Source organism: Schistocerca cancellata, chromosome 6 (assembly GCF_023864275.1).
Source record: "Schistocerca cancellata isolate TAMUIC-IGC-003103 chromosome 6, iqSchCanc2.1, whole genome shotgun sequence".
Lineage (NCBI taxonomy): Eukaryota > Metazoa > Arthropoda > Insecta > Orthoptera > Acrididae > Schistocerca > Schistocerca cancellata.
In genome coordinates, this window is record NC_064631.1 from 142,585,799 (window position 1) to 142,611,609 (window position 25,811).

The 25,811-nt window shown below is 39.8% G+C and overlaps 1 protein-coding gene across 1 annotated transcript; it reads left to right on the forward strand.

The window, feature by feature from the left end:
- Window positions 1-289: 289 nt before the first annotated feature.
- Window positions 290-19,189, forward strand: LOC126190623 (DNA-directed RNA polymerase I subunit RPA12). Its single transcript, XM_049931037.1, has 3 exons — window positions 290-612; window positions 17,235-17,463; window positions 18,923-19,189. The coding sequence occupies exons 1-3, from the start codon at window positions 498-500 to the stop codon at window positions 18,945-18,947; spliced, it is 369 nt and encodes a 122-aa protein (XP_049786994.1). The 5' UTR covers window positions 290-497; the 3' UTR covers window positions 18,948-19,189.
- Window positions 19,190-25,811: the final 6,622 nt, after the last annotated feature.

Here is a 25,811-nt window from a genome sequence, read left to right on the forward strand (position 1 = left end):
CCAGCTTCAGATGATTATTCAAAGAATATACTACAACACCCTACTTATCGCTCACATAGGAATCGTGAGGACAATGTTAGATTAATTACAGCACAGAAGCATTCAAACAGTCATTCTTCCGACGCTTAGTACGTGGATGGAACGGGAAGAAACCCTAATAACTGGTACACTCTTTCATGCACTTCACAGTGGGTTGCAGTATAGACGTAGTAAGTTTTTGACTTTTTTTACTGTTCTAGCAGCTGCAATGACAGTGGGCTAGTAAGACGTTCCCACTTTCCAGTTGCAAAATTATGCCAGTTCGCTGGCACGTATGGGGTTTCGGGTTTGCATACGCATGTTTTCATTGCCCGTGGTACTCAAACTCGAAATGAGTGATGTCTTTTGAGTGAAACTATTGTATGCATTGCACGTTTGTAAACAAAAAAACAACTAAACATACACAAGTGACAAGTGTGTGTTACGGTAGTTGATGGAACGCATAATCTATAAGAAGAATGGATTTCGTAGCAGAGCCCGGATTTTGCTCAGAATGTGGTTCCATTTTACCTGATTTAGGAAGTTCTGGTGGAGTAACGTGTTACACGTGCAAAAAAGAGTATGGACCTGAAGGTAACAATTTACATACTCCGTATAGCAGAACTTTGTTAAGCTTAGCTTTTCGATGTCATACGTTGAAACAACTAATTATGGCGCGTTATAAAGGTGACCCTTGTGTGTTAAGAACACGGAGATAACAGATTACATAGAAATTCAAAAGTATACATTAAAAATACGTTACAAATGGGAAAACTCAATTCTGTATTATGAAGTTTAGAGCATGGACAGAAAATATAACAATTTAAACAGGCATATATTTATATAAGAAGAATGCATAGACCATGGACCGGAAAAAATAACTATTTCAACAGACTAACGTTGTATATATATAAGAAGATGAGCTTTGGGGAGACATCAGAATTTTGTGTCAAGAAATGCAGTAACAGAGTAAAAGCAGTGATTTAATGAAATTTGTTTTAATTTTGTTCTTATTTCCTTCAGAATTTTAATTGTCTTGATCTCTGAAATTGACTTGTGTAGGATATTTTTGGGCTGTTATATACATTCATCATCAAGTAAAAAGCAGTTTTCAACACTTTTTTGCCCGGATCATATAATTCACTGAAGATATACATACTTGGGATTTTTGATTTGATATTCTCGATAAAATGCTGTGTACATAGTATAAAATAACATGAGTAATTTGTAATATATGGCTTTGGTATAACTAAAGTGAAATAATTGAACAATGCAAATACGTCTTGAAATCTGTGGTTTTATTGAAACTTCCTGGCAGATTAAAACTGTGTGCCAGACTGAGACTTAAACATGGGACCCTTGCTTTTTGCAGGCATGTGCTCTATCAATTGAGCTACCCAAGCACTCGTAACCTGATCTCACAGCTTTAGTACCGCCTGTATCTTTCTTCTACTTTTTGACTGATGATGTGTGAATACAACACTAGAATTATCAATATTATATACAGGAACTGGTTTTACTTAGAAATTAATCAATAGAGTAGGAGTTGGATGTCAGTAAATTCTTCAGGCTTCTCTTAAACTGAAGTTTATTAGTAGCAGAACTTTTATGACTGACATACTGGCAAGATATTGAAAATATGGGAAATACAGAAGCGTCCGATTCCACCCGTCTGACCCATGACGTCACAAATATGGCGGAAATGACCATACGCTACGACTCCAGTATGGCGCCTATGACACAATTACGTAAACATGACCACAAACACGAAAATACATTGAAAAACCGAAACACACACACACAAACAAATACGTTTTACAAAAAACCTAATGAAACTAACGGGACAAGCTTGGGAAATTGGGGGTTTTTGGGTGGGGACAAAGTAAAAGTAAACAAATTTAGACACCCCCCCCCCCCCACACACACACACACACACACACACACACACACACACACACACACACACACACACACACACACACACCACCATACCGAACCATACAAAACGACGAAAAATACTGACAACACAAAGCTCCCCAAAGTCCACTAAACACAATATCCTCTGGAATTGGACACTTCCCTTGAGGTATATAGTTCAACAGCAGCTCCCGATCCCACCAATTGGAATCGAACACTTCCCTTGACCTATGTAGCTCAACATCAGTTCCCGATCCCACAAATAACACTTCAACAGCTGCTCCCAATCCCACAAACTGGAATCAAACACTTCCCTTGACCTATATAGGTCAACAGAAACTACCGATACCAAATCATAAAACCCAAAATTACAACCACGTCCACAATCATCACTACCTCAAAAAACAACAAACCAACAAAATTGGAATCGAACACTTCCCTTGACCTGTTATCCTTACGACATGTACACAATAGCTGTCCCTGGTATGAGACACCGGAAATTTAGTAAGCCTCATTTTTTTCATGACACACTGAATACGTCACGACTTCATCTAACAATCCGAATAGTTGAAGAAATTTTATTAGAGACAACACACTGTCCCCTATCATCGCCAACAACCGAAAACTGTCGACCTTGTCAGTCATATCCATACCTACCAAAGACATAAAAAACAGCAATTTACCAAAATTCACACACAACAAACAGAAAAAAACTACAATAACATCGGCATAACAAAACCAAAATCGTTAACTCACTGAAAAATATTCCGCTGAAAGCACAGTCGCTACCGATACCACACATGTGCAATGCTACCAAGCAAATGAACCCCATATGCCATGTAACATGCTACCCATAAACACACCACCAGAGAGAACCACCGACCGCAATAATACGCCACCTGTAAACACGCCATACACTCCAACTAAACCAAAAACATCACCTGACACAGAACACATAAACACACCATCAGAGAGCACCACCGATCCCATCAAAATGACACTTCCAAACACACCACTCTCACAAACTAAATTCCACGCCGTCGTGACGTCACACACCACAACAGCCTTACATCACGGGTCAAAGCTGACGGGTGGGATTGGATGCTTCAGACGACCCAAAATGTGTGTTCCTGAATAACAGTAAACTTTGTTTACAAACTTTTTGTAGATTATTCTCATTTCTAGTACTGATTTCTTTAACTGAACTATTTGGTTGAAACTTACATATTAAACTTATGACAAATTTCACTAAGGAATAGTTACAGAGGGAAGCAGTAAGTGTGTCATAGCAACAGATTTCTTGTTTTAATCAAGTTGTGTCATAAATTTCCGTTCTCCACAATTTGATGTAGCACCTATTCATTAATTATCCAGTTCATGTATTATTTTTAGCACCATTCTTTTCTTATCTGAGCTATTTATTTTTCATGTTTCATTTTCACACACGGTTACATTCCAGACAGATACCTTCAGAAAATATTTCCTAATTCTCAAGCTTATTCTTCATTTGTATGGCCATATTGTACATAGTTGCTTCATAAATACCGATGGAGTTTCAATCAATTTGTGTACTTCCTTGTTGTTGCACAGACTAATTTAAAATACCTTCAGTATTTAAATTTATGTTTAACATTAACAAATTTATCTCCTACACAAATGCTTTTTTTTTGCAAGTTCTGAGGTTATTGATATTCACCTAATAGCATCTTTTTCAGGACACTATCCATCCCATCCAGCTGATCTAAATTCTTTGCTACCACTGACACAATTATAATTTATCATACCTTAATTTTTTTTATCTCACCACAGCTTTAATTCCTTTTCAAAGTTCCTCCTTTATTTCGTTTACTGCTTGCTAAACGTACAGATTAAATAATATGAGAGGTAGGCCACAACCGTGTTTCTTTCCCTTTTCAACTACTGCTTCCCTTTCGTGTTCTTCAGCTCTCACAACAGCAGTCTGTTTTCTGTACTGGTTGTAGACAACCGTTTGCTCTATGTATTTTACCCCTGCAGCCATCAGAATTTCACGGAGTGTATTCCAGGCAGTTTAGTCAAACTCTCTCTAAATCTAGAAATGCATTAAAGATAGGTTGACCTGTTTTTAGTATGTGGCATAATATATTTCATAGGGTTAGTATTGCCTCACGGGTTCCTGCATATTTTGGTAGCCCACCTGAACTGATCTTCCCAAAAGTTTGATTTCTTCTTATCTTTCCACTCTTCTGTGTATACAGTGTGAAAGCTGCCTTCCACCCCCCCCCCCCCCCCCCGCCCCTCCCTCTCCCGCACACCTACACTGCTGCTGTCTGGAGCATGGCCAATAGTTTTCTTACAGCAGATGTTAGATGTTTCACCCTTACGGAACACCACGACTGACAACTTCTTCACCACCGTGAAACTGGCAGATGAGCTGAAACAAAAAGGAACAAGTTTAGGTGGCACTCTTTGGAGATCACTCAAAGAGGTCCCTCCTGTGGGGCGAAGTGGAGACAATGCATTGTACCCAACACACTTACAAATCAGGCGACAATCTTCTCACAGCATATCAAGGGAAAAAGAAAAATATATCATTTCTCTGAGTAACATGCATGCTGGATGTAAGCTGACTGAGGATACTGATAAGAAACTTCCAGAAACTGTGGAGTTTTATAATGAAACTAATGGTGGAGTCGATATAGTTGACCAAATGGCTAGACACAACAGCATCCAAGCTGGCATTCACTGATGGCCTGTGCATGTCTTCTACAGTATTCTTGACCTTGCCATGATAAATGCTCACACAGTTTTTGAGTTATTTACCTCTAAGATACCTCACCAAGACTTTATACTCAGAGTAGCAGACGAGCTGGCTGCCCTCTACAAACTGCAGAGAGGAACCAATCTCCCCTTGCGGGAACTCGATACTAGTGCTGGCCAATATGGAAATAGGTGTTGTCAAATTCAGGTTTCTTGCAAACAACAAGAGGAATAAAAATCAAATTTAAGCTTTAAGTGCAGCAAATGTGTGTGCAAAAGCTACCAAGCAAAAACTCTTGCGGAATGTCTAAACTTTGAGCCCATCCCAGCTTAGGCAATTCAGGCAAGTCTTTGTTCCTAAATATTTCCAAATATTTATAATTATAAACTGAAGTTATTTGCTCTTATGTTTTAGTTCCTCGGTTAAAATAAGCAAGAAAACACACACAGCTTTTCAGTCACCTGCTGCATTTTAGAATCTTTCACAAATACTCGGTACTTAATTTGTCTGTAAAAGTAAAAATATTATTAGTACTCACATAAACAAAATGTTTTGATTCTGTTTCAACCTTTTTAAAAAGAAAAACATTGTAACATTGTTTTATTTACTTGCTTTAATGATGATTGATGAAAGTCTGTGGAATTTATTGCGGAAAATTTAAAATTAAAAAAAGTTTGTTTCTGAAAATTTATGTTCGACAGTATGCTATTCATTTTAGAGACCAAATTATCATTTGGTTTCACTTTATAGTCTTCCTGAACATATTGTCAACAAAGTGGCACTTAAAATATCACACAAATACAAATGAAACAGTTGTTTCTTACCATGGGTGAAAAATGACCCACATGGTAATATTAGGGGTGTGGCGAAGTCCATTACTTCTAGTGTCTTTAATTCCAAGAATCCACTTTCACAAATTAACTGTTTATCATCATGTTTTGGACATATACTGAGTGGTAACCTCTTTTAAAGTTCTGAACTGCATATAATATGTCTTTTCAACGTGTAGTAATGAAGAATTGGCTAAGAACCATTTATTTATGTATATGAAAATTTTGTTAATGGCTCTTTCTAAAACTACATTTGATTTGCTATTTATTGCAATGTTTATATCTTGTGCAGTTGACACCTTTGTTTGCTGTTGGAGAGAGACGACTTGACCCATTCTGCGGCACCCCCTGTTACATCATTATATTCTGTTTTACTTAAAAAAGGATATTGTGATTTAGGCAGGGAACCACCTATAACTTATTGTCTAATGAGTTAGGTACATTGGTCCAGTACGCAAAATAGCCTTCTCAAGAGCGGAGCCCTTTAGAAATCCAATCTTTTATTCTGATGGGTCAACTGATGTTTGTGGCACCACCCCTCTGCTTTGACCCATAACATAATTGTGTTGTGTTGTGTAATGTCACGGTGGCATGGTGTATTTGGAATGGTCTTTATTTTTAGAGGGGGTGTTGGAGTATGTGGTGGTGCGCTCTAATGTGGGATGGTTATCTTCATAAATTGTTTGTGAGCAGTGCTGGTGATTTGTTGGAATGCTTTAGTGCTCTTCATAAGATTAATATTGGAAGCGTTTGTTATGGTTTCTTAGTAAGTTATTTTGTTATTGGCTGTCACAGGAAATTATTTCTTTTCTGGTTTAGAATTATAAGTGTGGTCTGTTGTTTGTGGTTGGGAATTTTTTACGATTTGGATACGACAGTGAAGTTCACAAGTATATCACTGTGTGCTGGGGTTGACCGAAGCATCCGAGCCCACCCGTCGGCTTTGACACATGACGTAAGGCTGTTGTGGTGTGTGTGATATCATGATGGTGCGGAATTTAGTTTGTGAGAGTGGCGTGTTTCTAGGTGTAGTTTTGCTGTGATCGGTGGTGCTCTCTGGTGGTGTATTTATGGGTAGCATGTTACGTGGCATATGGGGTTCATTTGCGTGATAGCATTGCACGTGTGTGGTATCGGTAGTGACTGTGCTTTCAGCGGAATATTTTTCAGTGAGTTAACGATTTTGGTTTCGTTATGTCGACGTTATTGTAGTTTGTTTTCTGTTTGTTGTGTGTGAATTTTGGTAAATTGCTTTTTTTATGTATTTGGTAGGTATGGATATGACTGACAAGGTCAACAGTTTTCGGTTGTTGGCGATGATGGGGGACAGAGTGTTGTCTCTAATAAAATTTCTTCAACTATTTGGATTTTTGGATGAAGTTGTGAAGTGTTCAGTGTGTCGTGAAGAAATGAGGCTTACTAAAGTTCCAGCGTCTCGGACCAGGGATGGCTATATGCAGAGATGTCATAAGGATAACAGGTCAAGGGAATTGTTCGATTCCAATTTTGTTGGTTTGTTGTGTTTTTTGAGATAATGATGATTGTGGACGTGGTTGTAGTTTTGGGTTTTATGGTTTGTGTATCGGTAGTTTATGTTGACTTATATAGCTCAAACGAAGTGTTCGATTACAATGTGTGGTTGTGGTTGTGGATATTGGCGTCTCAAACCAGGGGCGGCTATATGTGGAGATGTAAGGATAACAGGTCATGGGAAGAGTTAGATGCCAATTATGTTGATCTGTTGTGTTTTTTGAGGTAGTGATGATTGTGGACGTGGTTGAAGTTTTGGGTATTATGAGTTGGTATTGGTAGTTTCTGTTGACTTATATAGGTCAAGGGAAGTGTTAGACTCCAATGTGTGGTTGTGACTGTGGATGTGCCGGTATCGGGAATTGCTGTGTTGAGCTATATAGGTCAAGGGAAGTGTTCGATTCCAATTTTTTGGGATCAGGAGCTGCTGTTAAGCTATATAGGTCAAGGGAAGTGTCCAGTGCCAGAGGATATTGTGTTTTGTGGAGCTTTGTGTTGTCGGTTTTTTTCATCGTTTTGTGTGGTTTGGTGTGGTGGTGTATGTCTAAATTTGTTTACTTGTACTTTGTCCCCACCCAAAAACCCCCAGTTTCCCACGTTTGTCCCGTTAGTTTCATTAGGTTTTTTGTGGAACGTGTGTGTGTTGGTTTTTCGATGTATTTTCGTGTTTGTAGTCATGTTCACGTAATGACGTCATAGGCGCCATATTAGAGTTGTAGTGTATGGTCGTTTCCGCCATATTTGTGATGTCATGGGTCAAAGCAGTTGGGTGGAAGCAGACACTTCAGGATTTCCATGTGCTGCAATAGGTGAGATGACATGTTGACCATTGGTCTAATTGCCAGATATGTGAACACTCTCTCTCTCTCTCTCTCTCTCTCTCTCTCTCTCTCTCTCTCTCTCTCTCTCTGTGTGTGTGTGTGTGTGTGTGTGTGTGTGTGTGTGTGTGTGTGTGTGTGTGTGTGTGTGTGTGTGTGTGTGTGTGTTTTAGGATTTTGTTTGTTTGATTTTTGCATAAATAGTTGTTTTGTTAAGTCTTCATTATTAAGTTTGTCATGTAATGTGTGACAATATGGTTGCCATATCTTATAAACTTGAGATATGTGTGTCTACCATCTTAATGACATCATGGGTAAAAGCTGTCAGGTGGTACTGCAGTCCTCGATAAACCGGTTTGTACAGTGTGAAGAGGAAAGGATTACAGTATACATAGAGCTGACATGTCAACTGTGGTAAACTTTGAAACTGCCTTCTAATCACTGTTGAGCAATACAGACTGCTATGTATGGTTCACAAATATGAAATCAAATTCTCCTCTGTTAAAGTTGTATAAATAATTCACCAACTTTTTGTTGCATGTTCCATGGACTCCTGTCCAGGCTCCAGCATATAACAAAAATTAAAATCTATTCTTATCTAGGGGAATTATTTCCTTAGCTTTAGATCTTCAATAAACATTTTTGATGATATGAGCTTTTTACATTCAAACAAACAGGTCTAATCTAATAAATTGGACTCAAATCAAACCAGTCCACTAACAAAATGTTACAAATTATGATAGAAGACTCATGGAAAAGATGAGAACAATATGTGAGTGTTGCTCTAAGGGACAGTGGTGCTTGTTGCATTACAGCCAGTGGCTCATCTTCAAAGATGTCACACATTCTCCCTTGTATCAGTGGTTCCATGAAAAGAGAGAAATGCAGCTTCTGTAGAGTCATAAAAAATACATATTTTAATGTATGGTACAACTTCTAAAACAGCTTGTACATACATTTGTCAATGATTTACAGGTTGTGTGAGTCACTAACAATTTCATGACTCTACAACGACATAAGAAACATTCCAGCTTATTGAGGCAAAGAGGACATAATAAGATAGCCAAACATGAAATGGGAAGCCAGTAGTATAGGTTACTTGAGAATGAAATCACCAGTACATTCAAAGAACTAAATGACAATGGATAAGAGAGAAATGTAAATAAATTAGGAATTAAATGGTGATAGGAAAACTTTATTGTGTGCAACAAGAAAATTAAATATAATTTGGTGATGTAAAAATAAAGATGTAAAATGTAGTTGGGAAAGTTGTATAATATTGCAGAAAGCAGGAGTATAATGAAGGTCTTCTCAGTGAAAGAATTGCCAACAGCATGATAGAATAGGAGAATGAGGAGACTTATGTCAAAGGAATAGGTGAGCCAGTAATGCAGTTATAGTTTCAGGGCTGCAGTATAGTTTGAGGTCAAGCAAGTACCCTCTACTTATGCAACTAACCCCTCCCATGTGTATGGAAAATGTTGAATAAAAAGTTGTACAAAATCAAAGAAAGTGACATCTAAACTGTCAAATTAGTGAGCACTTGTCCTTCCCAGTCACAATTTTACTATCAGGTGTTTTAATATTGTCGTTGAGGACCCAGAGAACAGGGCACCATCTCCTGTTCCCCCGTCCTCTTGGGTAAATCATTGCTGCCGAGAGAGAAGGACAAGGACAACCATAGCTAATCAATGGTGCTCACAGAGACTTCTGTATTGTAGTGAAATCTAAATGGATACCAATTGAATTTTGAAGAATTGCAGCTTCTGACCCACGAGAGATACCATTCTCCATCTGCTTACAAGACTATTTACTGGAGTCAGGGCTAAAGTGAGGTGGAGGCTGTTTTTTTCAATGACAGATGCCATTACTCTCCTGTTCCATCTTGCCACGGCCCTATAAGCAGTTGCAGTGGAAATTCTCACACTAGTGTTTCTTCATATCTTCCACCTCAAGATCCGTTGAGTGCAGATATACTGACAGAGCTTTTTCGGACACAGCCCCACTCATTTCTCCTCATGGGTCACTTAAGTGCACACAATATGCTGTGGGGCACAGTTGCTATAAGGGACAGGCAAATGAAAATGAGGCAGACATACAATGTAATGAGCACGATGTGGACGTTGCCTCAGGGGTCAAATTATCAAAGGCTTCGTCCATTTCAAGTGTCTGTCTTTTGAACTCCAGTCAGATGACACACTTTGCTGCAACCACAGGGTCATCTTCAGCCATTGATCTTTGTTTTAGCTCCCCAATTCTTGCAAACTCAGTTCAGTGGAAGATGGCCACAGATTTGTGTTTCAGTGACCACTTTCCAGTGCATTTGAATAATGATAAGAAAACCAGTGGCCGTATTTGAATCCAACATCATTTATTCTTTTTAAAACGTGCTACCAGTTGCGGCACCAAATGTTGTCATCTTAAGGTCCCTGCATATGGAAACACACATAACATGATAAAAGAGGATGAGAGCATGGACAACATAAATCATAGTTTGACTGAAAAGGGATAAATGACATTACAAAATTACGTAATAAAAATATGGTATTGTTATCAACACAAAACAAAATTTAGCATCTAATGTATATTGCAATTCTTTTTTGCACCAATGACATAATGGACTTGAGGGGAACCCACACGTACAATGAGTTACACCAGCAAAGCGATTGCAGTCACATGTATCCTTAACCAGAACACCTACAAATATATCAATAATAAGAAACGAAACAAACTAATGACATGGTACCAAGTGGCCAGAGTGGACAAATGCAACACAGACCTAATGAACAAACATTCACTGGAAAATTCAGACAACCCAACATGCCAACATATATTTTAACACACCAAGAACATAAACAATGTAAAACTTGGTCTAAAACCTGTATAGAAATAGACGTGCTCCACTGATATTACTCTACAGCAACCCAGTCATGTTCCTAAGGTCTATGACTGAAGCTTAGCAAATGTGTTCTTGTGTATGTAAAAGACCGTGGATGCATTATCTCCAAAAAAACAATGAAGCATATCATCAAAATTCCTAGTAATTATAAGAAATGTACCAGGCGTAAAACAGTGTTGTCAACACTAACAACAGTCACTGTCAATATGTACCCACAGGGTTAAGAGTAGCATACATAATATATGTTGACAACATCTCATGTGGCATTCCTCTATTCACCTGAATAGGCTATAAAGAGTAAACTAGTAAAATTCAGTCAGTAGAACCAGTAGCCACATATGTGCACAACTACACTTACTGGACCATTAACTTAGAAATTCCCATCTGAAAACCCAGCAGAATAAAATCAAGAACATGTATGTATTAACACACAATAACGAGACAAAGAACTCCGAAGATTCCATAATAATGGGAACCTAGATAATAACTTACGCAAATGTGACAAGTGTCAAGCGCATCCATATATGTGCTAGACGCGTAATTCATATCTTGAAACTCTGTACTCATAAACTACACTGTAACCGTGGTACACCAGTATAACCAAACTGTGCGCCCAAAAGGCGTTTCATGCAGAGAAAATCAACACTGAACCCACTCTCAGCTACTAATGAACTGCATGCAACCATACATTCAAAACAAAAATAAATGTGGCAGTTGGAGGCATTCATTGTATAGCATTACATCAACCATAGCAAATTGATAACCGAACAATGCACAGACAAACACAAAGTAATGAAAGGGCAAACGAATTACATGCTCACACCCCTTAAAAACAGGAAGTGTTTGTTAAGTATCCAGACCAAACGATCCACACAACCATTAAAAACAAAAACATTAAAAAAACTCTAAAACTAAATACACATTCACATTGGGAATCCTTGGGTGATTGTTTGTGTGCCATTTGTTTCTGTGCAGATATTCAAATGCTTCATCATTCTGTGTTTTTAGTATATATGTGTGTTTTCTATAACGTGCCATTCCCAGTGTGAATATTTATTTAGTTTTACAGTTTTTTTAATGTTAATGGTTGTGTGGACCATTTGGTCTGGATAATTAACAAACACTTCCTGTTTTTAAGGGAATGTAAACATGTCATTTGTTTGCCCTTTCATTACTCTGTGCTTGTTTGTGCAGTGTTCGGTTATCACTTTGTTGTGATTGATGTAATGCTTTATAATGAATGACTTCAACTGCCACTTTTATTTTTGTTCTGAATGTATGGTTGTACCCAGGTTAGTAGGAATTGGGAGTGGGTTCAGTGTTTATTTTCTCAGCACAAAATGCCTTTAGGGCACACAGTTTGCTTATACGGGTGTATTCCTACCACAGTGTAGTTTTGGTGTGCAGAGTTTTAAGATATGAATTACACTTCTAGGATGTACATAGATGTGTTCAACATTTGTCATGTTCCCATTATTTTGGAATCTTCAGAGTACTTTGTCTCATTCTTGTGTGTTAATACGTACATGCTCTTGTTTTATCCTGCCGGGTTTCCATATGGGCTTTTCTAAGTTAATGGTCTCGTATGTGTAGTTGCACATATGTGGCTACTGGTTTTACTGATCAATTTTTACTACGTTACTCTTAAGAATCTTTTGTTACATGTAAATAGTGGATTTGCCACATAAGATGTTCCTCGATAATACTTGTCGACATATATCATGTACACTGTCTTTAAGCGTATGGTAGGTATTATGCTGAGGGATGTATGTGACTGCAATTGTTTGCTGGTGTAGCTCGTGTGTGTGGTTCCTCTCAAGTCCATTATGTCATTGGTGTAAAAAAAAGAAAATTACAGTATAAGTTAGATGCTAAATTTTGTTTTGTGTGGATAATAATACTATATTTGTATTATGTAATTTTATATATGATTTATCCCTTTTTAGTCATAAACTGTGGTTTATGTTGTCTGTGTTCTCATACTCTTCTATCATGTTTGTGTTTCCACATGTAGGGAACTGGTAACATGTTTTTAAAAAAGTAAATGATGTTGGATCAATACAGCAGCTGGTTTTGTTATCATTATTCAAGTACTTCATGTCCAGCTGCAGTCCCACTTTCTTTGATGGATTACCAGTGACTTTCCAGTGTGGATCCACCTGCTGACTCAGATAGTGATTGACAGGAGACTGCAAAGATGGATGCTTCAAAGTGCACAGTGCTTGTGATAGTCAGTAGGCCATCTTCGAACACCAGCAATGTGGCCAGGAGATGGTGGACCATATCAGCTGTTTGATCCAGCAAGCTGTTGTCTATTCCATTCCCCAGTCAGGCAACTACCTCAGACAATGGCCTATTCCTTGACAGAACAAAGTGTGTCACTTGACAATTGGAGCCAGACGTGCAGTTTTACAGAAAATCTTCATGACTTCAGGTCAGAGACATCACAGGCAAGGTAAGAAATAAAAGGACAAAGGAGGAACTCCTGGAAGGAATTTGCAACTTCAGTTAATGTGTCCACTTCCATTGCAGAAGTTTGGGAATCAGTAAGGCGGATTTCAAGCAAGGATGGTACACCTCCCTGTATTGCAGGGGTTCCCAGATTTGTCCTCTGATGGATCATGTTGAGAGTCCCATTACTTTCATCAGACAGTTTGTTTTGAAGGTTAATAACATTTTCAAAAAAATGAGGAAATCTTGTTTTATTCTATGATTACCTCAATTTTAAATCATAACTGATAAAACAGAAATCATTATGAAATTTAACAATGTTATTAGTATTTTCAAAAGTCTTAGAAAATAATCAATGTGGTGTTAAGTTATTTGCAGGGCACTTATTCACTTCCTGCGAAACAGCAGGGTTCTGCACAACAACGGTTTGGGAAATGCTGCCTTGTGGCCTTGTTAAGAAATTGAGTGTTAGTAGATGAGCCTAAAGACGTGGCTCGGGTTTCAGCTGAACACTTCTTTACCCTCACTGTGTCACGCAGACAAACTCCAGATATTCTGTAGGACTCGGGACATGAAGCAGCTCCATTTCTTCCCGTGTAATGAGGTCTACAGTCATCCATTCTTCATATGGGGGAATCAAAATCATCTTGTCTGTAGCCAGAGACACTACTCCAGGGACACATCAGATTTTTTTATGCTATGCTCCACTAGCTGACACCATAGTCAGTTGTGTTTCAGTCAGATGTGTTTTGCTAGATGGTCCCCACCACTTGGAAGAAGGGAGTATTGATTACATAATGGAAACCAAGCAAGAATCATAACAACCCTAACAGTTACTGGAGTGTAGCCCTTACCAGCTGTATGGGGTACGCTCTCAAGGTCACAGTCAACTGCTACCATGTATGGCTCCTCTAATCATGAGATCTCCTGTGCCAATCCCCGAGCAGTTTCAGGTGCTACCATGCTGCCCTTGACAACTTGATTCTACTGCAGACAGTGGTACAAGACCCTTCTTAAGCTAAACTATTTGGTCGGTGCGTTTTTTGACCTTGGAAAAGCATATGACACCACTTCGGGTACAGTATCCTTTGCAAGTTCATGAACGGGTGCTACATGAATGTCTGCCACTTCTTGAGAATTGGGTCCCCCACTGCAATGTACTCAGTGTCCACTGTTGGCAGGTGCTATCACTGGCATCTCATAGGCATTCAGGAACTCTGTTAAATGCTCTTTGTTTGTGGATGACTTTGTGATCTTCTACTGTTATTCCAATCTTACAGTGGTGAGGCAACTGTAGCTCACCATTAGAAGGCTGGAAACTTGGGTCAATAATCTGGGTTTGAGGTTCTCACCAGAGAACACTACTTGTATCAATTTTAACCCTGCTCATCCAAGTTTTTACCCTGTCAGAACTCATGGTAGGGAACAATTGATTTCAGTTATATGGACAATGTACACCTTTTGAGCCTACTATCTGGCACAAAATGAACCTGGCTTCTGCACCAGAGAGGCCTGCAAAAAAAAAAAAAAGAAAAAGAAAAACACAGAGTATCAAATTATTGAATATGAAATGCCTCAGTGGAAAGGTGTGAGCAGCAGACAGGTCCTGCCTCTTATAGTTTCATAGAGCATTTTCAGATCACAATAAGATCATGGCAGCATGGTTTATGGAGTAACATGTACTACCTAACTCAAAGTGTTAAGATGCTGTCTGCCATCAGGTCATTTGAATACCACCTGGAGTCTTTTGGACTAGTACAGTTCAGAGTCTGTGCGCAGAGGCTGGTGAACCACCACTCCGGTTGAGCAGCACCTCCTGGCTCGATAGTCCCTGAAAATCTTAGCGTTGTTATTGTTATTGTCATTGGCATTTACTGCTGTCTACCCTCAGTTTGAGTAGCTGCTTTGGAACTGGCCCCATGCAACCAAACCAATTGGGATATGTGCTACCAACTGCCTCAAAGACCTGGTTATATTAGACATTCGAATATGCAGCCAGGGTTGGACCAAATCCGCACCTTGGTGTCTTCAGAGGCCCAAAGTGATTTTAAGCTTGATGCAGTATAAGAAAATTTGTACTCCAGATCATGGTTATGCAAACCTGTTTTCTTCAATTTTAACTGTGTGCTACAGTTTTATCATTGTGTACACAAATGACTCCCAGCAAAGGAATGCACTCCGTTTGTCAGCTGTTTTCTGTGATAGCTTTTTCCAAATATGCCTTGTATAACACTTTACAAATTATGATGTAGGGTGGTATGGCATTGTGACAGCACTAGAGTGGATTCAGACACATCACAGTACAAAGTTTCTTGTCTGCCCTGAATCGCTCAGTGCACTACAAGCGGTCATCACATGTACTCAGTAGACCTGTTGATTTGGACCATCCATGACGCCTTACTGCAGGTCCAACACCAAGGCAAGGTGGTGATCTTTCGCTGGGTATCTGGACATAAAAGAATACAGGGAAGTGCCACATCTGACAAAGAAGCATGTAGAGGTAGTGTACATTGATGTATCATTATCTTGCACACGGTCTTCTCATTGCTTGACAGAAGAATCGTGCATCAGTGGGAAACCGAATGGTTGAAAGTGGTGAACAACAAACTATGGTCGCTCAAATCAATCGTGCAGGCATGGCAGATTTAACGCCAACAGCACCAATGGATGGAAATGCTGCTTACCAGACCGTGCATAGGACATAGCCCCCGAACATACAGTTTTCTGCTCCGGCAGAAGGATCTACCATTTTGTGAAGTTTGTGCCGCTTTCGGTTCAGCATGTTTTGGGTGTGTATGTTTTATGTACTGACATAAGGAGCAACTCTCAGTTGGGCTGGAGATCTGCCCACATCATCGACTCTGAAAACAATGTAATGCAAGTTTTGAAATTTTGTGGACAGTCAGGTCTCATCTCTTAAAGTGCTGGAGAGGGAAGGTCAGTGTCTCCAAATGGATAACGTTCCCTGGCAGTTTGGTATTTTTATTATTCAATTTTGTGTGTCATAGTTTAGTGCCTCATGATGGTGGTTTTTATAATTGATAGATGGTCGTCCATATGTTATAAGCAACTTCACCCATGTAGTCAGCCTGAGACCCCCACCCTACACCCCCAGGTGATTGGCACACTGACACTTCATAAGAGTGATGATGACCATCCTGTTGAGTACCCACATGATCCATCCTTTTTAATCTTCCCAGCCTAGTTCCCTTTCCTCCCCAAGGGAGGGACTATTAGTTCTAAAAGTTAGGGTGCAATTTTACTTTTTATATCTATTATTGGGGGTCTGTGCATTTAGCCCCCCCCCCCCCCCCCTCCCCCCAGAAGTAAGCACTGGCCAGAAATTCTGTCTCATAATTTATTAGTTTTCTCAACTGAAAGTTTCTTTGATAAAGTTGGGTTTTCTCACACATACCTTTCAAGGCAACTGTCACTGGTAGAACACTCTCACTCACTCTCTCTCTCTCTCTCTCTCTCTCTCTCTCTCTCTCTCTCTCTCTCTCGTTGACCTTGGGCCCCCCCCCCCTCCCCCCCGCAATGGCTGTCAACAGAGTGGATGATTAACTCCATGAATTTTTGGGCTTGCAGCTGGATGATGTCGAGATCTTGCCACAATATTTCAGCTCACAACCATTCAGCCATCTTAAAACAGATTCAGCGAAAATGCACCTGAAGATAGCCGAATTGTTGTCAGTTGAAATATCATGTTAGGAAGTTGATGTCGTCCAACTGCAAGCCCAAAACCTCACAGAATACTCTATACATCAAGAAATCTCCATGGATGATGGTCATGAATATAATGCCACTGTTTCCCCTACCACAGTTAACAAGAGGGTGAAAGTTCCCATTTTCTTTGTAGCTTTATCACAGCCAACGATTAATTCTTGTCAGTAATATATTTCTTTTTACTTAATATTTCATTGTAATTTCTGTATTGTGTAATTATGAGAGCTTAGTAAATTTAACTTCGTTAATAGTGTACAACTCATATCTTTTAGATTGTAGAATTTTCTAGGCATTCTTTCTTTCAGTTTTTGGTGCAATGGAAACATCATACATAGTACACTTCAATAATCTTGATGATTATGCAGCAGTAAAGGCTAAAAAGAAAGAACAAAAAATGCAAGATGATGAAGCAGCGGGTCCAGTTGTAGAACGAAAGTGCCCAAAATGTAACAATGATAAAATGTCATATACCACTTTGCAGCTTCGATCTGCAGATGAAGGGCAAACAATTTTTTTCACCTGCACAAAATGCAAGTGAGTATTACAGTTCTGCAGTGTGATGAATCGGTCTCTTTCATGCTACCAACTCTAGTGTAAGTACTTTAACGTGCAAAGGCTAAGAGGTGTGTAAAGTGAGTGCACGTATATATATATGCTTGCCAGGAGTGTGTTGTGTCTGTTGCCATATTAACTTTATATTTAAGTTAAGGAAATAATGTGATTTGTGTAGATCAAATGTTAGGTTTAAATCAGAGTCCTAAAGAATGTAGCTGGATGTTGACTGTTCATGATCACTTCATTTAACTTCAAGGGAATCCAGCAGAATATATAAAAGTGAGCTGAACATGAATCTGTTTACCAGAATGTTTCAAAGCAGTGTGAACATACTATCAGCAATTTTCAGGAGCATACAATCAACCATGTACATGAGCTTTCAGTGCGTGATAGAAATGCTATTTTGGGTGTGTTGGGTTAAAATTAGCAATTATCTCAAAACTATATGGTTGGAAATCATAAATTTTAATAGGTTTTTAAAATATCTGTAATTTGCCTAGTATCTTAGACCAATTTTGCTGTGCAATATTAGTAGGTTACATTTATTATAGGAAGGAAACATCTGCATTTGAGAAGCCAACAACTTTCAGAATGTGAGTTTTGCTTAATATTATGTTGATGATTACTGAGTATAATTAGGGTTGATAATGAGCTCACATTGTAAAGATGTTACAGTTACACACACACACACACACACACACACACACACACACACACACACACACACACACCTGTTGACTAGTGCATGGGAAGCATATGAAAAAATTCATTTGTGACACACGAACATTTATCTTCTCATATCTCTTATCATATGCAGTAACTTTTATCCCCCCCATTTCTTTCATTTGTTCTGTAAAGGAGTCACCATTATGCTCCTTTAACTTTGGCTGCTAATGTCAAACATATTACAGTACACATGATAGTTATCTTCCCTTATTTCATTAAATGAATCACATCAAATTCTCTAGTATATTGAATATTGTGCATACTATTTCATATCTATGGAAGTAAGGAATATGTCATGCAACTTAACTTAGTACAGTAAGAGAAAATATTACAAGTACAAGATGCAAACAACATACAAAGATCCTCCCATACCTGTGTATGAATTTTCATTCACATGTTGAGTGAAAGTATCGCAGCTCAGTCCTGAACAAAAAGAGGAATAGTTGACTACTAAAAATGAATGGTTTTGGGTTTTATCAGTAAAACACAGTATTTGAGTCACTGCAGAAAAGTCTCGTGGGGAAACATTGGTAATAAGGAATATCTTTAGTAAAGAAAGCTTAACTTTTATCAGTTGTAGTTGCTGTTGAATTTAGTGAATTACTGCACAGTGCCGGTTTAGAAATGTTTTATTGTTTTTTTATACATTGTCTTTTTATTTCTGCATACAATGTTGTAAAGTTGCTAATTTGAAATTTCACTTTTTTTTCAGATACAAAGAAACAGAAAATTCTTAGTCTCACGAATGTGTTATTACAGCAGACTGACCCTTTAACTGTGTGGAGCTGGAAGAAATTATTTTCTAAAAATGTTGCAAAATAAAGTTTTGTGGTATTGCAACATTCCAGAACATTATAAAATAGTACCTGACTCAGTGTGTGGATTGCCAAAGACTGTTCACTCAATAAGCAATTATCTTATAAGTGTGGCATACTAATGCTGTTGTAGAAGTCTTATTAAAAATGGATGTGTTTCGGAATGAGAGAAACTGTTCCTGCATATATTAATTTGCCTTTCAAAACTTTTTTCTTCACCATCTGAACAAAATTGGTAGAAAACAAAACGGTGTTGACATTCATTTAAAAAGTCAGGAATACAGCAATACTGGAGTTAAGAATCCTGTCTGCCCCTCACCTCAGGCAGTACAAAGTTTGGCTCTAGCTTAGATTGCATGCTAAATGAAAAGCTGCATGAGAAGTTCAGTGAACATAGATGATTAAAGGCACACCCCAGCTACATCTAATACTATTAACCTTAATGCTCAAACTAATGTGTTTGGAACCATAACTATGGTTTCCTACTTCGTTTATATATTATTCTGCAGACTCATGTACAGGAGCACCCATCAAAATTATTCCGAAAGCTTTTTCTCTTGCCAGAACATTGCCATGTTGCCCACGTATAACCTTTCAATGCCATGGAGAAAATTTGTTGAAAGAAAATTTTACATGTGCTACAGTCACAGTAACTTTCCTTTCTAATGTGCTTGTCATGGCAGTACTGGCAAACTGACAAGTTCAGTCATTTTTTGTTCACTTTTGTCAGTCGTGTACCACCTGCTGTTGATTCATCTTCATTTGAGTTTCAAATCTAATGTAAGTTAGCACCAATCACACTATTGTTATTTTTTAGTTTCATTAGTGTACAAGTACATACAAAGATGTGTTGCAGTATTCAGAAAACACCTTTGATGTTTTAAAGTATATGAGTGGCCAAATCAGAAACATCGTTTATCTAAGAGTCATTTGTGTTTACCCTGTACAAAACAAAATTATTTGCTCTCAGCAGGATGTGACACAATTACCGAAAAAATTAATAGCAAGTAATTGGCCTTTCAGTTGTGCAGAATGTGGAGACAAGATTGTTCAAACGAACCAGGAAAGTTACTTGACAAATAAATAAAAAAATAAACAAAAGAAGGAAACTTACATAAGCACTGACTTTGAATTCAAATAACTTCCATCCCACTGTCTGTTTAATTAACTGTATCGTACAAAAAACAAACATTAATGCACATATTTCAACTGTAGACTTTCAGACGTTCTTCTCATATTTACGCTTGCTCAAAAAAGAAAGTAGATGCTATTGGGGTGCTAGCCAAAACACATGAATAGTGTTGACAGTGGCTCACAAAGAAACAAGAAAAATGGTATGCAGCGAACTTTTGGAACAGTACGAGAATGGTGGAGATGAATTTCTTGGAAGAATTGTGACAGGTGATGAAACATGGATCCATCATTTTTCACCAGAGACGAAGAGGCAATCAGTGGAGTGGCATCATGCAAATTCACCCAAGAAAAAAAAATTCAAAACCACACCTTCTGCTGGAAAAGTTACGGCTATGGTGTTTTTCGATTCCGAAGGACTCTTGCTTGTGGACATCATGCCAAGTGGAACCACCATATATTCTGATACATATGTGACAACACTGAAGAAACTTCAGACTCGAATGAGTCACGTTCGACCACATCGGCAAAAGCAGGATGTTTTGCTGTTGCACAGCCACATGTTAGTCAAAAAACCAAGGAAGCGATCACAAAACTCGGATGGACAACACTGAAACACCTGCCTTACAGTCCTGACCTGGCTCCATGTGACTATCATCTCTTCAAGAAACTGAAAGACTCTCTTCGTGGAACAAGGTTTGAAGATGATGACTCCTTGTGCATGCTGCCAAACAGTGGCTCCAACAGGTTGGTCCAGAATTTTACCGTGCGGGTATACAGGCGCTGGTTCCAAGATGGTGTAAGGCAGTTGAGAGGGATGGAAATTATGTGGAGAAATGAAAATATTGTTCCTAAAGGATGTATCTAAACACTGTAAAACTTTTAAACATGTAGAGTAAAAGATGGATTTAAAAAAAATAGTGTACCTTTCTTTTGGAGTGACCCTCGTAGATACAGTGTTAGAAATGCTACATTGCAGACAAATAGTAGACAGTTTAGTGACATAGTGAACACCATGTGGAGTCAGAACAAAATGAGAGTAATCACTTGGTGATGATTACATAATAGAGAGTGAGTTGCAGGTGATGCTAGGCTGCACCTGTGCAGTCATCAAGCACTGTCACATAGCTGCAGTGTTGCCACCTAATAGCCATGCTCCTCACTGATGGACATGCAATGGCTGTCCTGTCATTCATGTCCATCTTGTGACAATAGTCAGTGTCAAGAGATTTTGTCCAGCGCCCAACATCTAGGTTGTACCTCGGTGGTTTACCACATCCCTTCTTGGATGGGGAAATGGTGAGCAGTGTCTCAGTGAGGTGACTCTCGCTGAGCCAAATGCTCACTTAGGCCCCCCTGAACCAAACCAATGTCATCAGAAGTATGGGACACCTGCTGTGGCACCACCAGCTTCCAATCGATGTGAACAGGGCCAATGCTTATAGCAGAGACCACCATGTCCACACCCAGTCCTAAGTCCCGTAGTGCTCAGAGAGAGCCACGCCCGGTCCTGGCACAGAAGGGAACAGCAGTGGTGGGTGTGGCATTGTCGATGCCGCTACAGCATCTGGAACTCCATTGGGCGTCCTGTCTGTCGTGGGTGTCCTATAAACAGAGGTGGGGTCTGGCTTGGCTAATAGGATAGAGAAACCAGGGGCAGGAACTGTATAGGAGTGGGAGAGGAGGGAGCAGCGGATTTGTTGCAAAGGAAGAAAAGGTAGTGCCACCACAATGAGGAACTGCTGGAGGGTTCAGTGATGTAGCTGGCTAGGTCCCTCACCAGGGGTGGAGCTGATTTTGATGGCATGTTCCTGTCCAGCCCCCCGTGTCCTGATTGAACATGTGGTGACCCTGTTGCTATTGGATGACCCCTGGAACCCATTCAGCCTGACGTCTGCGCCCACATGCGGGTGCCCAGCAGCAAGCATGGGGACTATGCCGTGGATGGCCCTCTAGGCATTGGCTGCATTAGGTGGAGGAGCATTTGGAGTCAATGGCCATGTAGGAGTGCTGCCGGACTCTTGTTCCCTTTTGGCATTGTCCTGTAGAAACTGAAAAAAATGTGACTACCTCATTCATGGGAGGAGAGGTTGCTACGCACCATATAGCAGAGGTGGTGAGTTGCAGATAGACTCAACAAAAAATTGTCAACCATGTAAGCTTTCAGCCAAAAAGGCCTTCATTGGAATCGGACGCGTGCACGCACGCACACACACACACGCTCACACACACACACACACACACACACACACACACACACACACACACACACCAAAAAACTCATGGAGCCACAACTCGCACACACATAACCAGTCTCTGGCTGCCTAGGCACTCTGGATTTTCTGTTGTTTGATTCATCCATAGAAGGGGCGGCCATATACTTCCTCATTAAAAGTCTGCATAAGCCTTTTGGCCTCATCATTTGATTGAGGTGGAAAGGTGGGAACAGCAGGTGGTAAAAGCCCTTTCTGGGTATGAAATTGCCATCTACTATCTGACACCAACGTGAGATGAAGTCCTACAGTAATCGAAATTCAACCGAGCCCCGCAACCACAGCCACCGCACTCGGGGACCGACATCTGACCACGTACAGATAGTTGAAGTATGCATCGATGACAATCATCCAGATGGTATCCAAAAAAGGGCCCGCAAATCAAGATGAAACCCACACCCATGGGTGTTAGGGCATCAGCCAAGAAGAGAATGTCTGGCAGGGAGCCACTAGTTGTTCGCACCTGCTGGCAGTTGCGGGCAAGATGTTTGATCTGCCAGTCTGTGCTCGGCCAGCACACACAGCACTGGGTGAGCAGTTTGGTGTAGTGAACTTAGTGCAGTCAGGTGTAGTTATTCCGATGGGACTACCATGGGAGACCATTGATTTCTGATGAGGAAGATAACAGCTTCCAACAGGATTAGTTAGTGGCACAGGTGGTAGTAAAGTTACAGTGAGTTGGAGTCAAAAGCAAGAATGCAGTCTTGTCAACCCTGTTGGGTGCGCTGTCAGACCTGTGTTTAGATGGCGTCCTTGGCCATGGCTGCAGCCACGTGGGGCTCCCTGATGGGAAATGTGTTGATCACCTGCTGAACCTCATGATCCAACTGGAAACACAAAATCTCATCTTGGTGAAACTACGGGTTGGGGCCAATCGAAAGGTGGGACAGGGCATCCGCGTTAGCATGTTGAGGCTATTGCAAAAGTAAATTTCATAATTGTACCTGCAGAGGAAAAGTGCCTAGCACGGGAATTGGTGGACAGTCCTCTCAGGTAGCCTTCCCTAGGACCGGGATGGATGACCAATGGCTTGTGATCCATAATAAGCTGACACTTTGCTCCATAGAAGAACACATGGAATTACTTCAGCGTGATGATTGCAAGAGCTTCCTTTTCAATTTGCGAAAACCTGTCTGTGCAGCACTGAGTGCCTTTGATATGAATACAATCAAGTGCTCAGAACCAACTGCATCTCTGTGTCGGGATGGCCCCCAGGCCCCATCAGGGGTGTACACCACCACCACCACCACCACCACCACCACCACCACCACCAGCTGTTTGCCTGCTTGAAATGTGGCTAGACATGGGACCCACAAGAGGGCTTTCTTAAAGACCTGAAATGCCTGCAACCAGACAAAAGGTATGCTCTTCTTCCACAGGCCGCTTGGCAGGTACACAATAGATGCTGTGCCTGGAATAAATTACCCATATTATGCGACCATTCCAAAAAAAAGACTGGAGCTCCTTGAAATCGTGGAGAAAGTAAGTGCAACGACGACTTCCCAACCAGTTTCTGCATGGGCTAAATCTCATTGTAGGAGGTAATGTGCATTAGGTATTCCATTGATGGTTAAAAAAGAAACGAGGAGAGAGATTTCTCTAGACTGCATTTGAGGCCCGCGGACTAGGGGTTGTGGAACAGCCACTGCAAGTTGACTAAGTGTTCTGCTGTTGTGGGTCCTGTTACCACTATGTTCTCCAGATAATTAATGCTGTCCAGAAAATCCTGTAGCAGTTGCTTGAGGAATCTTTGAAAATGGCCAAGGCAGTGTCCACCCCCTAAAACTTAAGTTTTGGACATATATAATCCAAGTGGTGTGTTGACCACCAAGACGTGTGATTCTTCATCCAGGTGTAGTTGTTGGTAAGCTTTGAGGTGTGTTTTGTGGTGTTACCTCGTGTTGTTGTGCACTTCAAGCATGATCTATCAGCCAGAATACCGTAAACAGCTTAACAATAATTCTCCTGTATTGTAGGCCCACTGGTTTTGATATACAGCTTCAATTAAAGTGATGGGTGGACAGATCTCGTAGTTCATGACAGACTGTTTAAAACATACATATGTCTTACTCTGACTTTACCGACTGAAAATGATTAAGTGGCAGTTCTTAAAAAGATATCTCATTTATTTCTGTTCATTTACATTCTTGAGCAAGTATCTCTGTACCTTGATCGCCAAGGCACCACCAAGCCACAATGTCCAGGGAGTAAGTGCTCCACCACAGCAGGTGGAGAAGCTTGTTCACTGTCGTGTCTCGCTAATGTCCAGAGCTGATGTGACTAACACTTTATGTGTGCAGACATAAAATGAGAGCGTGCAGAGTATGATGTTTTACCAGCTATCTAAATTGTTTTCAGCTCTCACAAATGTCTTTGGTCAGCCTAAGAGGATAAAAGTAGGACATCTTATTCCAGAGAATTGCATGTTAAACTATAGATTCCCCCAAGTTAGATGAAAAATGTTGTGTACCTCAACATGCTTAACTGATTACAGCACTTCATAATGACAAAATGTTCTTTAGATAATAATAGTTTCATTGTTTGTTTTATTTGCATTATTTCCCACACTTAGTCTTTTAAAGCAAAATTCTTTTTTTCTGAAAATGTCCCTCAGTTACTCCAGTTTGATCCGTCAAAGGTTCAAGTCATACATAATATACTCAATTGATAACAGTCATGTGTGTCTCACGAACCATTCCATTGTTCACCACATCCTAAATTCTAGCAAATAATTCCTCCCTTTTGCAGACTTTTCCTTTCTTTGGATGGCATTTTCATGTACCCTGTTTCCCTTTTTGTAGCAAATAACGTAAAAAAACAGTAAGTTCACTTATCCAGACTTTGTTCTGGTTACTCAGATGTAACAGTTCTTCTTGTGCCTTTGTCATTAATCATAAGAGCATACATTTCTCAAATTTATTGGTATAAGAAAAAGATTAGTTTCATCTTTACTGTAAGGAGTTACGTGCTGACATTTTAAACTACAATCCTCTTGACTTACCACAAATCTGAGATATGGAGTTGTCAACATGTGAGGAACTGGAATACAAGTGCACAGGCAAGTCTATTATACTTCAGCTTTTAACCTCCTCTATGCGAGTGTCCCTCTTCTCAACTCTTTACATAAAAAAAATGGTGCAGGTCATTCCTTCCATCGCATGACCTAGGCATCGGTCATCCCTTTCCGTGAGTCCACCTGTTGTTTAATCTCCAAACCAACCCAAAATTATGCATACCCCATCTCAAAACTTTTAACAGTATGCTCATTCTTAAGATTTCTGTTTCCATTCTTCCTCCTATTTTTCTTTTGTGGCTAATGTACGTATTTCTCCCAGTTATATTGTCTGTGTTAGTTAACAGTATGTGTTTCTTGTCTCTGTTC

Coding starts and splice junctions, on each gene's coding strand:
- LOC126190623 (XM_049931037.1), top strand. CDS start 498: ATGGATTTCGTAGCAGAGCCCGGATTTTGCTCAGAATGTGGTTCCATT. Junction 613..17,234: donor AAAAGAGTATGGACCTGAAG/GTAACAATTTAC, acceptor TCTTTCTTTCAG/TTTTTGGTGCAATGGAAACA. Junction 17,464..18,922: donor TTCACCTGCACAAAATGCAA/GTGAGTATTACA, acceptor CTTTTTTTTCAG/ATACAAAGAAACAGAAAATT.